General features: G+C 58.8%; 1 protein-coding gene and 1 long non-coding RNA gene across 2 annotated transcripts; one reads left to right on the forward strand and one right to left on the reverse strand.

The window, feature by feature from the left end:
* Positions 1-33: 33 nt before the first annotated feature.
* TECR (trans-2,3-enoyl-CoA reductase) lies at positions 34-15,744 on the reverse strand. The gene is made up of 13 exons (XM_077121580.1): positions 15,593-15,744; positions 2,693-2,743; positions 2,221-2,272; positions 1,940-1,984; positions 1,731-1,834; positions 1,530-1,645; positions 1,344-1,449; positions 1,190-1,262; positions 1,066-1,109; positions 931-988; positions 759-847; positions 368-413; positions 34-286 (listed from the first exon to the last, which is right to left on the reverse strand). Exons 1-13 carry the CDS (start codon positions 15,605-15,607, stop codon positions 159-161), a joined length of 927 nt encoding a protein of 308 aa, XP_076977695.1. The 5' UTR covers positions 15,608-15,744; the 3' UTR covers positions 34-158.
* LOC143650602 (uncharacterized) lies at positions 4,569-12,453 on the forward strand. The gene is made up of 3 exons (XR_013159619.1): positions 4,569-4,852; positions 10,143-10,267; positions 12,138-12,453. It is a non-coding gene; the product is annotated as an uncharacterized LOC143650602 (long non-coding RNA).
* Positions 15,745-15,926: the final 182 nt, after the last annotated feature.

The following is a 15,926-nucleotide window of genomic DNA, read 5'->3' on the forward strand; positions in this document are numbered from 1 at the left end:
CTGGAACCCCCAAAGAAGCACACCGAGTCTGGCTGGGTGGGGCAAGCAGATTTTATTGCCGGGGCTGGGAAGCTGTGGCCCCCACTCCTCCCCCAGAACAACACTGAGGTCCAGAGCCTGGCACGGACCTGGCCCTGGCCCCTGGGTGGGCAGGCGGCTCAGAGCAGGAAGGGGATGATGGGGGAGCGCAGGGGTGGGTAGTCACGGAACTCCTTCAAGTAGCTGCGGTGCTTGCCTTTGGCCCAGATGGTCATCTGGGTGAAGCCCACCAGGGAGAAGAGGGCCACTGCAGGCAGAGCAGGGTGTCAGGATTGGGGAGACAGGGCAGCCCAGAGAGGGCACAGCTACAGAGGGGCCAGGGGCTCACCTGGGAGACACTGTGTCATGATGGCAAAGCCGATCCAGGAGCCCACCTGTGGGTGGGGGGAGGTGAGATGGGCAGCACTGGCTGCTCCCCAAGGCGTTGCCCACCCCTACCCAGAACAGCCAGCCACCTTCCCCCAACCCTGACAGGAGGGTGATAGGACCACACTCAATGGCAGAGGAGCCTAAGTGAGACAAGGTGGACAAGCGGCCATGTGGGACTCCAGAAGGGAAAGGCCACTCATGCTCCTGATGACCAGTGAAGCCGCCCTTCTCCCCCTCTTCAGGGTTCAAAGGGCTGCAGCAGTATGGGGCCAAGCACCTGCTGCCACGGGCAGCCCCCCCTGCCTGGGACCCCACTCCCAGTAATGGGAGGGCATGGGGCAGCCCCCTACCTCATAGGTATAATTGGGGCAGGACACCAGCAGGAAGAGCCAAGTGAAGGGGTTCTTGGTGGGGTATGGGATCTTCCTGGCCTTGGACCCTGGTGGGCGGGACCAGGAGAGGGTGAAGGCCCCACCCTCCTGACCTCCCCCCCACACCGTGCTCCCCAAGGCAGGTACACACCTGCCGGCCGCAGGTTCCGCAGGGCCATGTGGATGGAGAAGTTACCCAGCTGGCAGATCTGTGAGGGACAGGTCAGGCCCAAGCCCCTACCCCATCACCCCTTACCCCTGCTCATCACCCCACCCCATCTCTTACCACAAAAATGGCCAATGCCAGCTTAACCTGCTGAGCTCCATAGCCTGCCAAGGAAACAGGGGAGGGTCCTGAGAGAAAAGCCCGCCAGAGGGGACGGGGGAAGAGCTGGGCGTGCGCCACTTACTGGGGGGCGTATAGAGCGGGTGGTTGATGTAATAGGCCATCCAAGCGGCGAAGCCCCAGTAGTAGGTACAGTTCTGGAAAGGAGTGGGGCAGACGTGGGGCAGCCGCACTGGTGTGGGCGGGGTGGGGGTGGGGGCGTGGCGGGGGCGGCTCACCTTGAAGATGTTGCGCAGCGGCATGGTGCCGTGGGAGAAGCGGTGCACGAACAGCGTCTCCAGCAGGCGCTTGATGTAGTGGAATGAGTGGCAGATGCAGGCAAGGCTGGAGGCGAGGGGGCTCCGTGAGGCTCTCCCGGCACCCCTTCCGGCTGCCCACTCACCCACCCGCAGGGCTCCACTCACTGCACCACCGTGTGCCGACTGGACGTGAAGTCGTATTTGCGGCCATAGATGAAGGGCACACGGAAGTAGAAGAGCAGGTAGATGAAAAGGGGCCCCGCGTACTCTGTCAGGAAGACCTACGGGAGGGGAGGGGCGGAGGGGGGCGAGATCAGGCCCCGCCCAGGCTGATCGGTGGTGGTGGGAGGTGGGGTGGGGGCTCACCGTCACCCAGCTGATCTGGGCCCCCAGGTCTCGGAAGTACAGCGTGGCAGTAGTCCCCACAGGCAGCTTCTGCAGGACATCCTCGTCCTTCAGGGACTTGCCCTCTGCAGAGAAGCAGGCAGGGGCTTGGTGCAGCCCGGACCCTGCTCCAGCCCTCTCCCCACTCCACCCCTCCCCTCCACCCCCCAGCCCAGGCACTGCCCACTCACTGGGGTCCAGGCGGAGGGACTGGCGGGCAGGATACCACTGCGGGTCTGCGGGGAGAGCGAGTACCATCACGCCCCCATCCCCACCCACTCCTCACACACCCCGCGCCCCGGAATGCATGGGCACTGCCTCCAGGCCTGCGTGGGCCCAGGTGGCCCCAGGGCACTGGCACGGGGCAGGGGTGTTCCCGCGGCGACCACACGGGGGCGCCGGCCGGGAGGGCGAAACTTGGGTCCCCGCAGCCCCCAGAGGCGCCCACCCCGAGGCCCGGTCCTGGACTTACGGGACTTGGTGAAAAGGTTCTTGATCTCGGCAATGGTGGCATGGGGCTCCACCTGGGGGAAGCACAGGCCGTGGGGACATGGGGGAGGGGGGGACCTGGGCAGCTGCTAGTGGGGTGAAGGAGGGGGTTTGGGGAGGGGAGGGGGAATCCATGTCCCTCTCCACATGGTCAGCGCCAGGGCAGGGACAGCCCAGGGCCCTGCCAAAAAATGGGGACAGCCACGGGCCAGGGGTTGCAGGCTTAAGCCTGAGCAGCTCGCATTCCCTGCCCAGCAGGGGGAGGGTCTGAGCAAGGGAAGCCGGGCCTGCCACCCACCAGGCCTCACTCCTCTCCACCCCCAGCTGCAGGCCCCCACAACGAAGGCCCTCAGCCCCATCCAGACGCCCCCAGGACATGCCCGATTTGGCCCACGTACTGGAAGGGGTGCCCAGCCAGGCCCTGCCCCCCGCACGGCAGCCGGCCGCCGCCCTACCTTATCCAGGAAGCACAGCTTCTCCCGCGTCTTTGCGTCCAGAATCTCCACCTCAAAGAAGAGAACAGCCTTTTTAGGTTTCTTGGCCGTCTTGGGGGGCACGGGTCCGGGGAGGCTGTTGAGGCCCAGAACGAGTCCCGGGCTGGCATCCCGGGCCACCACGTTCATGTCCATGCCGCCCGCTGCGCTCTGCGCCCCAAGGCCAGTGGCCCCAGCTACAGGCCCAAGTCAGCCCCCACCACAGACCTCCCCACTCTAGCCGCCCGAGGCCGGGGCCGGGGCCGATCAAATTCTGCCGCGGTGCTGGAAGGAGGCCCGCCCAGGCACTGGTGCAACCCGCTTCCCTGCCAGATGTAACCCGAGTAGCCCCACCAGAGCCCAGCTAAATATAAAACCGTCCCAGACGGAGCCCCCTCCCCGGAGCCAGGCCACACACCTCCTCTGCAGGGTCCCTGGGGAGCCCCCCCCAGGGCCGGGTCACCCTCAGAAAACATTTGGGTTTAACACCCCAAGAGTCCAGGAGCAGGGAGAGGCCCAGAGCCAGGTATGGGGGTGCTGCCCAGCCTCTACTGCCAGTAGAGGGAAGGGAAGGGGAGGTGAGAGGCCAGAGGGCAGCCAGGCCCCCAGCACAGGGCTGGGGCGCTCCCTGGGCTTGGAGAAATCCCAGCTATTTTGAGAATCCGCGAAAGAGCTCCTCTGTTTTCCTGCTGAGCTGCGAGAGACACCCTGGATTATTGTCCTTGCGCATTAGTGTTCCCAGGGAGGTGACAGATTCCGCAGTTATTGGTGCAGAGAACCAGACTCTCAGGCTCTGGGTGTGGATGGTGTCAGAGACAGGAGGTTTCAGGCAAGCGCCCTGCACGAGGCCACCAGAGCACCTGCCCACCCCCTGCTCTCTCCTCCCAGGTCCACCCAGCTCTGGAACGCGCCTGTGTAGGCCCAACCCTGCTCCCCCTCTGCACCCCCCCCAAAAAGCCCAGCGCACACAGCCCCTGGCCCACGGGCTCCCCAATGCCACAGATAAGGGAGAGGCCGCTGAGCCCATCCCCAGCGGGTCAGAAAAGGCACTGGTTGGAGAAAAGAAAAGGAAAGAGCAGAGGCTGCACAGGGGGAGTCCAGCAGTACCCGGGCAGGGTTACAAAGGCGACTGCCAGGGCAAGGGGCTTGACCGGAGTCCACTGAGGACACCCCCAGCCATCTGCCTGGAGTTGGGGGAGACAGATGCACTCACAGCACCCGAGCCTTCCAGGTGAAGGAAACGGTGAAGGAAAGGGCTTCACCGTTAAACCAGAGCTGGGCTTCCCTCACACACGTGCAGGGACACAAGTGAACAAACATGCATGCCAATGTGCAGACATGCATGCATACCCTTGCACACATGCGTTCACACACATGACCACATGTGGGTGACCACGGGGGACCCAGGAGCTGGTGACTCTGGGCACATGTCTTCCCTCGGATCCTCACTCGGGGGTTCAATAACTGCACCTTTTAGGACAGGCCCAGGGGCCCAGGGTGCAGGTCTGCATCCTGGCTGCCCACGGCCAGCAGGCCACTCTGGCACGGGGACTCATCTGCCCAGAGTGACACACCCACCCACCCCAGGGGACCAGGTGCTGCCACCAACAGCATAGCGGGGAGGAGGCCTGATGTCAACTGTGGGCTCAAATCCCCAGCCACAGGGACAGGGGCTGACACAGGCAGGGTGAGGCTGAGCTGGCACACAGAGCCCCCCCCCCCCCCCAAGGGACTTGTGCGAGAGGGCAAGGGCATACTTGGAAAATGCGAGAAAGGGCTGGGAGCACAGGGCCGGGGGAGAGCGCCAGGCCCGCCCATAGCTGCAGGTGTATTAATAGTTGCTGACCCAGGCCCTCGGGGCTGCGGACCTGTGGGACGGCACAGCCTCCACCAGGAGAAGGCGGCTTCTGAGTTCCTGCGGAACCACTCAACAGCTTAAAATACAATGGGCCCCTCTCCCTGCTGGGCAGCTGCTGGGGGTGGGGGTGGGGTGAAATCCTACCCTCTCCCCAGCCAGGGCACCACACCAGGGAAGGCAGGAGGGAAAGTGCAGACGGACAGACGGCCGTCGAGGGCCCAGCTGCAGGGGAAGGAGAAGGTGGCTCACACAGGAGAGAGGAGGCCCGGCCGCCCCACCGAGAGGTAAGCCCAGCCCGCAGGGGGCCACTGCCACACGGTCATTCCGGTCATTCCGAGTAGGAACAGCTGCTCCTCTCCCACTTCCTGCCCCAAATCCCCGGACCCAGCAGCCATCTTCTCCCAGAGAGAGGATTCAAGCCCTAAGGGGTAGCCAGGACTTCTCTGTGCTATATTTACAACTTCCTGGGCAATTAGAATGATTTCAAACTCCAAACTTAAAAAAAAAAAGGTCCCAGGGCCAGGGGGCAGCAGTAGGTTCCCCAACCCCCCGAGACCATGAACCTCACTCTGGGGGCCCCATCCCTATGCTTCCTACCCCCACTCACTCTTCTGTAACCCCTCCTCGTGTGCTGGCCTGAGCTCACAGCCCACATCGAAGGTTTGCCTCCAGGACGGGGGTGGGGACTGGTGGCCACAGAGAAGAGTCCAGGCAGGAGCCCAGGGCATGGAGGGCGGCGGCCAGGGTCCCTGGAATCACACCGGCCTCCTACAAGCTGGCAGCAGCTCAGGGCCCATCCTGAGGAAGAGTGGGGGTCCCCGGGGGAAGCTTGAGGCAGCCCTTCCTGCCCCTCGCAGCCCTGCTCTGCATAGCCATGGGGGTGGTGAGAGCCCACCCCCACCCCTGCCACTGTAGGTGGAGAAAAGGAGGCCTGGGAGGGAGGGGATCAGGCCAGAGGTCGGGGCGCTGGCTGCAGGCAGGGTGTATGGCCCCACTGCCAACAACAGACAATAGACAGGCAGAGGACAAGGACGCGGGCAGGCACCCTGGCTGGGGCTGCAGACAAATGGCTTGGTGTTGACAGTTCCACAAGCCAGGGAGGAATTCTCACCCAGAGGACCGAGATTCCGGGGCCGGCCAACAGCCACTCGTGGTAGCAGGGGTCAGGGTGGGGCCAGGGTGGGCTGTGGGGCCTGGCTGTGGCTTCCCAGGCCCATGTGGGGGTAATGATAAAGGGATCCCCAACAGGATAGAGTGGAGAGCAGCAGAGAGGGACTCCCACTGTCCGAGCACAGGTTCCAGGTTCCAGGCCAGCACTGCTGACCAAGCTACTGGGGAAGCAAAGCCCCTGTATGTCTGGCAGATGGGAAAACCAAGTAGCAGGGCCTCTGCATAGGCTGTTCTCTCTGCCTGGAACAGTCTTCCCCAGCTGCCATGTGCACCACCCCCAGGCCTGCCGATTTTACCCGCGGGGCCTTCCCTGGCCATCAGTTTAAAATAGCAGCCCTAAGACCCTGGTTGCCTGGCTCCCTGCTGGCTCAACAGCTGGTGAGGGCAGACCCTTTCTGGCCTGCTCTCTGCCCTTCTCCTGGTGCCCAGAACAGACTCAGCATACAGCTGTGCTCGGGAACAGCTGGGGAGGGCATGAAACGCCTGCACCAGCCCAATGGGCTGGAGTCCAAAGCCCCCTTCCCACCTGTGCCTTTGGCAGAGCCCAAGGCAGAGGCAGCCACAGGAGCTGCCCGTAGGAGCCTCCCCTCAACCAGGCGGGTGACTCAGGCCTGGGGCTCCAAAAAGCCCGCAGGCACCACAGGGCCAGCCCATCAAGGGAAAGGCTCAGCCAGTGGGCGCAGGGGACCCATGGAGGCTGGCTGTCCTCCTTCACCAGCACCCCGGCATAAGATGGGAGACACATCGGTGGGCTCCTTGGCAAGAAAGGCAAGCTGGGGGCTGCAGCAGGCTGCCTCCCACGCTGTAAACACACTCCCTGGGCCCTGAAGGCAAAAGGACTCACCCTCCTGCTGGCTGTACAGCCTTGGACAGGTCATTCCCCGCCTCTGAGGCTGCAAACTTTTCACCTCCAGTGGGCTGCCCACCACCCTCCTCAAGTCACCGTAAGAAGCGAAAGGCAAGTAATGCAGACACTAAAGAATCACATTAAGAACCACAAAGACTACTAGCCACAGAGCCCCAAGAAGAACCCATGTACAGGACCCCAAGGCAGAGGGCTGGGGAGGCCAGGAGACCCCCGCTGGCTGATGGAAGCCAGAACCAGGACGAGACCCACCTGCCCGCGAAGGGGGAGCCCTGCACTGTGCCTGTCCCCGACCCCTGCCACCGGGCGACACGGCTCTCTCTGGGCCAGACCCAAAGACCCACTAAGGAGATGCAACCCTGGCTCTGGCTCTGACCAGCACCCAATTCATTCATTCACTCGCTCCTTCCTGCCTGCCTCCCGTATCTCAGGCACTACTCATGTGATCAGAAGACCCATGTTCCAGCCTTGATGGGACACGTGTAGTGTGTGTGCTGGGGGGGTGGGGGACGAGGGCAGACAACGGCAGCACCTGCTGTCACTTGGTGCTGTGGAGATAAAGGAGAGGGGTGTCAGGAGTGGTGGGGGGCAGGAAGGCCACCTTGAGAAAGGACATCTGAGCAAAGGCCCACAGCAAAGCAAGGAAACGTTCATCTGGGGAAAGAGCATTTCAGACCTAGGGGCCAGCCAGTGCAAAGGCCTCGAGGCAGGCACATGCTGGGCCTTTCAGTGGAGCAGGAGGTCGGGAGGAGAAAAGGGCAAGGAGGTGATGGGGCAGATCACGCCGGGCCTGGTGGGCCGCATCTGGAGGACTTTAGTTTTTGCTACCAGTGAAGTGGGAACCTCGGAGGGTTCTGGGGAGAGGAGGGACACGGCCTGATCAAATGCTCACAAGCGTCCCCTGGCGGCTGTGGAGGGAACAGACTGTGGGGGCGAGAGCTGGTTGAACAGGGTGCCGGTGGGAAGTGAGGGGCTATGACCAGACAGAGGTGGTGAACAGTGGGCAAGAAGAGGGGGAGGGAGCCTGCCCAGTTGTGAAGGGAGAGCCACAGAACCTGCTGACAGCTTGGCTAGGGGGCTGAGGGGACAGGGAGCCCCAGGTTTCTGGCCTGAGCCCCAGAAGGAGGGGGCCAAGTTGGGGGCAGTGGGAGGGCTTTGAAGAGCTGAGTCTGCAGCAACTGCTGGACGCCCCAGCACGGCACTCGGGCAGCCACACCGACAACCAGACTCAGGACCCCAAAGGCCTGGGGAGGCCCCCTCAGGCCTCAGGTTCCCCATCCTGACACACAGCTGGAACTGATGATTCTTGGGCTCTCCTGGCTGCAGAGCCCCCACCTCAAGGCCCCACAGCCTCTTTATCCGGTTCGACTTGCCAGGTGCCTCCACACCCTCCTGGGGGGGGGAGGCACAGGCCTGAGAGCCCACCTGGGTTCTGGACCACCCTCCCCACCTCCTCATAAGCGTATGGACTCCCTGCGCCTCCCACCTGGGGCCCGGGGCTGCCGTGGCTTCCCAGCCGCCTCCCTTTCAACCCACAGGGACCCGAAGAGACAGGAGGCCAAGGTCCAAGGTGTGTTGAGCGCCAGTACTGCCTGAGCCCTAAAGGCGTGCTCCCATCCAAGGCAAGGCTGCCCTACCCCCTACCCCCAAGGCGGCACAAGCTCGGTGGACCCCGACTAGGTGCGCTCGGACCCCCAGGGATCCTCAGGCCCAGAGGGGAGAGTGGGGGCAGTGGGTCACGCCCCTTGCTCCCCAGCCCCATGGAGGCCCGACCTCCCCAGACCGGGTGGCGTCCAGGTCGTCGGACCCACATCTCTTTCCCCTTCAGCTTTAAAGCCATCGGCCCTTCTCTTCCCAGGGGGCAGTGCCACCTGCTATTTCCAAGCAGGGAGGCCTGCCTGCGAGGGAAGTGAGTAACATCTCCTCCCAAGGCCAGGGCACAGCTCCTGGGAGCCCCAAGAGGCCTGGTTGGAGGTACAAACCCTGCTCCGTGCAACCCAAGACCCAGACAAAGACGCAAAGAGCCCCGCAGGCGTGAGGGCTGCCTACGCTCCCTGAAAGGGCAGGTGGCTGCCACTGAGCCCTGAGGAAGCAGCCCGGGACCAGGCCCAGCCACTCGTCCACTCCCACATGCAGAGGTCCACGGATCTGTATCTCCCTGCTGCTCCCTTCCCCTTCCACTTTCCAGAAATATCGAATCACGCTGCTCATGCCAGGCCAGCTGAGAAGGCCTTGGAGGGGTTCGGCTGCCAGGGAGCACACACAGGCTGCACCTGCTCGGCCAGAAATACCTCCTTCCCCAACCCATGACCTCATCTCTGCGCTGGGCCCCCGGGTGGCGATGGAACAGCACCCAGGCCGGCACTCGCTGCCACCCACACACGGGTCTCCCCACCTCCTCCTGACAGCACAAGGGCCCGGAAAGCCTGGGGCTGTATTTCCTGTCCAGGGGAGCCTCGGCCACAGCCTCTGGGAGGCTGCATCCAGACCCACCTCGTCCCAGCATCTGGGGGCGCCCATAGTCCCTGTAATAAAGGTCACGGGCTTCGCCAGCCTAGGGCCCCAACCTTCTCCCTGTCCCTAACGGTGAAGGACTGTGCCCGTCACGCAGCTCAGAAAACCGAGGCTCGGAAACGGCAGGTGGCACTGCCCCCTGGGAAGAGGAGGGCCGATGGCTTTAAAGCTGAAGGGGAAAGAGGGTCCGACGACCTGGACGCCACCCAGTCTGGGGAGGTCGGGCCTCCATGGGGCTGGGGAGCAAGGGGCGCGACCCATGGCCCCCACTCTCCCCTCTAGGCCTGAGGATCCTGGTGCCAGGCAGGATGCTCGGAGGCTCCGGTGCATCTCCCTGTGGCATCTGGACACTGCAGGTCACCTTGTCCGGCCCCAAGGCACAGGCTCGCCCAGAGGGGACGTTCCCGGGGTGTGGCGGCTGGTCCTGCAGGTGGACACCACTGGAACATCCCAGGCCTGCTTCTCCCCTTAGACACACACCAAGGCAATGGGAATCTCGGGGACACCCACAGCTTTCAAATGGCCCCAGGCGACTCAGAGAGGCATCACCACATCCTGGATTGTCCACCTCACCAAGGCCCCTGCCCTTTGGGGTGAAGCCCAAAAACTTCAACACGCTGGCCCGGCCACCCCAGCCCCACACCCGGCACCCACCCTGGCCCCCTCCCATCCCACCTCCCCTTCCCCCACTGACAATCATCCTCCAGGGAACTGCTATATACCTGCCCTCACCATGACTCTACACACCCGCTGAGCATTAGACTGGCACGGGTACCCCAGGCTAGAGACAAAGAAGCCAAGATTTGGGGCTCAAAGGTAACCAGCCCAAAGACAGAGCTATAAGACTGGGGGAAGGAGGGAGCAGGACCTCCACCTACTGTTCCCCAGAAGGGTGGCCTCAGGCCACTTACTGTCCCTGATATTCACTTTCACCTGTCCAGGCCCCAAGCCCCTGGGCGAGGCCCAGTCCTGCACCCCTGCAGCCAGGCCACAATCGGTGACCACCTGTGTCTCTCCCATCTCAGGCCGGAACCTGAATGGAGTCTGTGAGCCCCCCAGACGCACTGAGCAGAGAAGAGGAGGGCAAGGAGGCACCCCCCTGCCAGGCGCCCACCTGTGCCCTTCCCTTCCGGCCCGGTCCAGGCAGCAGGTCAGTCCCACCCACAGGAGCTGCCTCCTGCACAGGGCATGGCAGGCTAGGCACAAAGCACTGCATCTCAGCTTTCTGCCCCCTTCTGCACAGCAGGACGCTGAGGCTCAGCCACGCATGCTACAAAGCCTGACCGAACGCCTGCTAAGGGCCAGGTCTTGTTATGGGCTGTGGGGTCCAGCCACAGCAGCAGGGACACAAATCCTTGCCCGCATGGAGCTGACATTCTAGCAGGAAACAGAGATAATAAAATAGTTATGCCAAATACATCAGACGGTGACAGTGCTATGGAGAAAGGGGCAGGGGGAGGGAGGACTTTAAGCCCAGCCCTGAGTGGGTCAAGGAAAGAGCTGCTCAGATATCTGGGAAGCACAGACCAAGCAATGGAGCAGCCCAGGCAAAGACCCTGAGGTAGCGGCATGCCTGGTGTGCTCAAGGAGGCCCACGTGTCTGGAGGGAGTGAGCGAGGGGAAAGTGGGGGGAGATGAGGGCCAGAGGGGGCACAGCAGGTCATGGAGGGTGTCCTGGGCTACAGGGAGGACTGGGCTTTTACCCTGAGGTGAGAGCCACAGAGGGTTCTGGGTAGAGGACGGATGTGATCTGACATGGGTTTCTCTGGGCTGCAGGGGAATTAAGAGAGGAAGCGAGAGCCCAGTAAGAGACTTATGACAATAATCCCGTCAAGATCATGGGGGCTTAAACCAGGGGTCAGCAAACTACAGCCTTAGGGCCCACTCCGGTCCACCACCCATTTCTGTACGGCCCACACGCCAAGAATGGTTATTACATTTTAAAACGGTTGGGAAAAAAATCAAAAGACGACTAGTGTTTCAGGGCATGAGAATCACGAACTTCAAGCTTCAAGGCCCAGGAGTCAAGTTTTCCTGGAACACAGCCCCACTCGGCGGACATCACATCCATGACGTTTTCATGCTGCCACGACAGCGTGAAGTGACCACAGAGGCTGTTGGGCCCGCAGAGCCTAAGCTGCTGGCTGAGCTGCTGACCCCTGGCATAGAGCTGCTGATGGAGGGAAAGTGACGAGAAATGGTTAGTTCCAGGAGGCTGAAGGCTGAGCTAAGGATTTGCTGGCTTTAGGCATCAGGCATGAGAAGATGGGCAAAGAGTTCAGGGACCAGGTGCTGGAGGGCAGGTACTGAGCAGGAACAATGCAGGTTTGGGAGGAAAGATGTGGAACTCAAGTTTGGATCCATTAAGTCTGAAATATCCAAATGTCCTGAGAAACAACTACCCCTTCCAAGAAATTTGGGGGAGCCAGCACCGCGACCCCCTCCGTTCACCCACCTCCCCAATGCTCAATGAAGTCCCAGAGCCGGTGTGAACCCCTGGCCCCCGACTCGGCAGGCAACCCCTAAGGCAGGCGACGACCCCCAATGGGCCCCCACACGACCTGGTCCGGCTCCTGCCGGAGTACCCTGCTCACATGAAAAGGGGCGAAAGGATCCAGAAGGGCCCAGAAACAGCACAGGCCCCTGCAGTGTGTCCGGGGCAGTTTGTGAATAGCCAGCTGGTGCTGCTTAAATCTACAGAGCCGGGTTGGAGCAGGGGACAGGCCTGCGAGCTGTCGAGGGATGGCTTTATCCCCTGGCCGGCGCGTGGTCTGTGAAGGAAGGGCTTGGGGCCCATCTACCTCATCAGATGGATGGGGGGGGCCTCTTGCCCACCTGATAACCAGGAAAGTGGCTCTAGCTCCACACTCCTGGTCACAAACGGGTGAGAGTTGGAGTGAGGGCTCCCCAGGAACTTAAACTGCCCTGTGGAAGTACAGCTCTGAGGTTAAAACCAACTAAAAAGGGGCTTTCACCGAAAAAAAAAGAGCATTTCTGAAGGCGCTTTTTCAATCCAATAGCTTCGTGGGGAGCCTGTCCGATGCAGGCAGCAGAAGGGTGAAGAGATCAAGCAGCCCCTGCCTGAGAACAGAGCGCACCCCATTTAACAGGTGAGAGTCAGAGACCTAAGCATAAAAACAGAGGCTCCAGGCCCAGAAAAAAAAGCAATTACCCCTCACCTTTGGGAAGACTCCAGAAGAAAAATTACAGAATGCCAAGGCAGACCGAAGGATCCAACCTCCCAGGTTTAACAGATATTTAGGTTTTATTCTATTTACTCCAGATTCTTTTTTTTTCCCCTCTTTTTTTTTTAAATAAAATGGACACAGGTAAAGCCCCCTGCTTCCCGTCTTTCTCTCATACTTTGTGGGCAACAGCTCCTCTGAATTACTGTATGATTCTCATACATGCATGTTTCTGACCTCTTATTACAACTTCAGCCATTAATTGCACACATGGTCATAAACAGGTCCAGGGGAATCTCATTTGGTACACTTTTTTTGATTTATAGAATACTTTGCACCTTACTTTCTCTTAAAAAAAAAAAAAGTAATGTTTGGAGACTCATTGTTAAAGGATGGGGTAAATCAAACTAGATTTGTCTCACACTGTGGAATTCCATATAACATTTCTTAAATGCATAAACCAGGGCTCCATGTGGCAACTCCCCTTCTGTGCATAACTTTTGATATATTTCTAGGAATACTGTTCTTTGATTTCGCAATTAAATGGGCTCTGCTCCAGGGAGCAGCCACAGAAAGGCTCCAGGGAACTAAGTAACTTGCCCTGTTACACACTCAGTGAGTGGCGGAACCAGCTTCGCCTCTGGCCCAAAGCCCATGCACCCACCTCATCATTACATACTAGTTTACTTTCTCCTGTTATCTTCGCCTTCCTTGCCAGTTTTCTGGCTCCAAACAATTGCCTCTTGACCAGAACTCTTCTCCCAAGACTTTCAGGTATTTATTCCCATGAAGGAAGCTGAAGGAAACCACCTGCTTGATGTGGGTCTAGGATTATTTGCAAGGTGGGCCCAAAAGAGCTACTTTGTTTGGTTAATGGAAGATCTTCAATGAAAGCGGTGCTTTCTTGCTTTCAGTACCCGGCAGTGGGAAACCGGCAGTGAAGTGGGCTAAGGGGGATAAAGAATTTAAAGGGTTTGAAAGCAATTTTTCCATTTGCTCCTGAGATCCTTACTTTGAGTCTCATCTGCCAGGAGTCTTAAACAGCAATTAAAAAATATAATAATAACAATCCTGCTAGGCTGAGTATCTGTCAGGGTAAACAGTTGTCTTATCAACCTTGTGCTGACCTCAAGATAATTCCAAGACCTGCTCTGGCCTGGAAAGGAGACAGCTTCAGTACAGGCCTGAAGGGTGACCCTTTCAGCTGCTTGTCTCAATTAAGCCTTGGGGGATACTTCCGCCCCTACCACCCCTCAGATCACAGTGATATGAAACAGTAATCAAAGCAGCAACAAATCTCTCCACCAGCTAGAACTCTGCCCTGACCCAGCCGGGACAGTGGAACAAGTCCCCACACCTCTGTGATACTGCTTCTCTCACTAGTAAACTGGACTCTGTGATCTAATCCAAAGTCTCCATACAAGTCTTTTGAGACAGGCTAACCACTCTGTGGATTGGAGGGTTGCTTGGAGGTGGTGGGCGATGGATTTAGTCCCAAACAGAAATAAATTCTTCGATATGGATAACTGAAACCTCTGCTAAATGCAAAGAAAAGCCTCTCTGTTATTTTTGGTGATCGGCTAAAAAACACTGCTTGTACAAGCACAGCTCTGAGAGAGAAACCCTGTAGCTGCAGCATTTAGCAGATATCAGCAGAGAATGATAGCAAAGAAGGACACCGCAAAACAACAATATATTTTATTCTCCAAGGTCACTCAGAGCAGTGGGTTTGAAGCTCCCTCTTCCTTCTGGAAGGAAAAGGTTTGAAATGAAGTGGAACCTATTCTGAAATCCAAGCCGGGGCCATCAAACTTTTTCACAGCTTCTATGCATCACCCACTCCAAGGGTTCTCGGAGACCTTCTTTATTCAACTGCTGACTAGCAACTGACTTCATTTTGCAAAATTTCATGTGGCTCTTCCATCCTGGTATCTTCCATCTTTCAAATTAAACCTGGCTTTTTCTCTAGGGTTACATGGAGGGTTTGAAATGGAAATCTGTGTTAGAAGAACCTTATTCTGGAATCATAAAGTTAAATGGGGCATGAGACTTTATTTGATCCTACCTTCTCCTTCTTGGTACCCTATCAAAAATGACTGAGGATTTGTGGAAGGACTTGAAGGAATCTGGGCAAATTACTAAAATAATAGTAACAATAGTAAAGGGGGCAAAGAGAGAGTGGTATTCAACTTGTGAACAGAACCAAGAAATCTCTAGACCTGCTAATTTCCATTGAGGGGCAAACAGGGCATAGAAGACTTTGGACAAGATACCATCCTAAATTGCTCTCTTTCTTCTGCATTTACTAGGTTGAGGTCTTCGGGCAAGTCACTTGCTATCCCTGAGACTGTTTCTTCATCTATAAAAACAGGAATAATAAAATAGACTGACCTCTTAGATAACAGAAGGAAGGTAATAGAATCTCACTAGCCCTAAGAGTAAGCACTTGCTATTCTTATAATTAACCTTTTTTTTACGCAAATGATAAATGACTTTTTATTTGCACTGTGTTATTATTAATCTCAATAAGTTTACTTTTTATGGATAAAGTTACTTAAAAGGCAGCAACGGTTAAATGACTAAAGTGTTCGTATTCTACTGTCGACCAGGACGATAAGCTCACCAGAAGACTCCGTTTTAAGAGAAAAGATACCGAAGTTAGGAGTCAGAAGTCTTGGGCTTCAAAACGTGAGATTTCCCCTCGGTGCCACGCAGGAGTTGGCTAAGCTGACCTCTTAAGACTAGCAGAAAGTAAGATCAGCTTTGCAGCTCGGCTGCAGCCAGCCCTGAAACGGCACCGTCTCGGCTGGTCCGGGACTTGCGGGGCGAGGGAAGGGGTCCAAAGGTCGTGGCGAATGCAAAGCCCCTTGCTAAGCCGGAGGCGGTGGCAATGGTGCAAGGTTTGCGCAAGATTTTGTCCTAGAATGGAAAGCAGGAATCCCACGCCCTCGCTCCCCCCCTGCCAAAACCTGCAACTCATCCCGCTGTGGGAGCCGAAGGGCACCCATAAGCTGCCCAGGCCCTGCAGAGACCCCAGGAAGAAAGCACCCCCCAAAACAGCCTGGTTGCAGAATTATAAAATTAAATTAAATTTAAAAACCTCCCCCGCACATGCGCATCTCGATTTGTGAGCGGCCAAGGGGCGCAGCGCGCGTCCACTGCGCCTGCGCCGCTGGGCTCGCCTCCTCGGAGCGCAGGAGCCTGACGGGATGGCTCGCGCGCCCGCTAAAGAAGAAACAGAGAAGGGGTATCCAAGGAGGCCACCCAGCCCCCGCGTCCTCGCTTCTTACCTCATAGTGCTTCATCGCTCCTTCTCACAGCAGCCGATGCTGCGCTACGAATGCTGCTACTCCCTGCCCGCGACACGGAGCGAGCAGCCTCCCGCGCTCGCGGCCGCCGCGCGAGACTAATTGCAGCTCCGCGCCGGCCCCTCCCCTCCCTGCCGCGTGCGCGCGCGCGGGCCCCACCGGCCAATCAGCGCGCGGGGCACCCACCTTCGCTCCCGTCCCCCGGGGCGGGCCAAGTGAGGACCGGCCTCGCCCCATGGGAATGGCCAATCGGCTCGCGGGACCCACCGAACGGGGCGGTGTGAGGGCGCTTGTGGGAAAGACGGGGCTTGCCCAC

Source organism: Tamandua tetradactyla, chromosome 11, assembly GCF_023851605.1.
Source record: "Tamandua tetradactyla isolate mTamTet1 chromosome 11, mTamTet1.pri, whole genome shotgun sequence".
Lineage (NCBI taxonomy): Eukaryota > Metazoa > Chordata > Mammalia > Pilosa > Myrmecophagidae > Tamandua > Tamandua tetradactyla.

What these genes read in the sequence shown, in the direction of transcription:
- TECR (XM_077121580.1), bottom strand. An exon ending in CCCAGATCAGCTGGGTGACG is followed by an intron (nt 1,646 to 1,730) that starts GTGAGCCCCCAC and finishes CCCCTCCCGTAG; the next exon opens with GTCTTCCTGACAGAGTACGC. An exon ending in GCGGAACCTGCGGCCGGCAG is followed by an intron (nt 848 to 930) that starts GTGTGTACCTGC and finishes CCCGCCCACCAG; the next exon opens with GGTCCAAGGCCAGGAAGATC.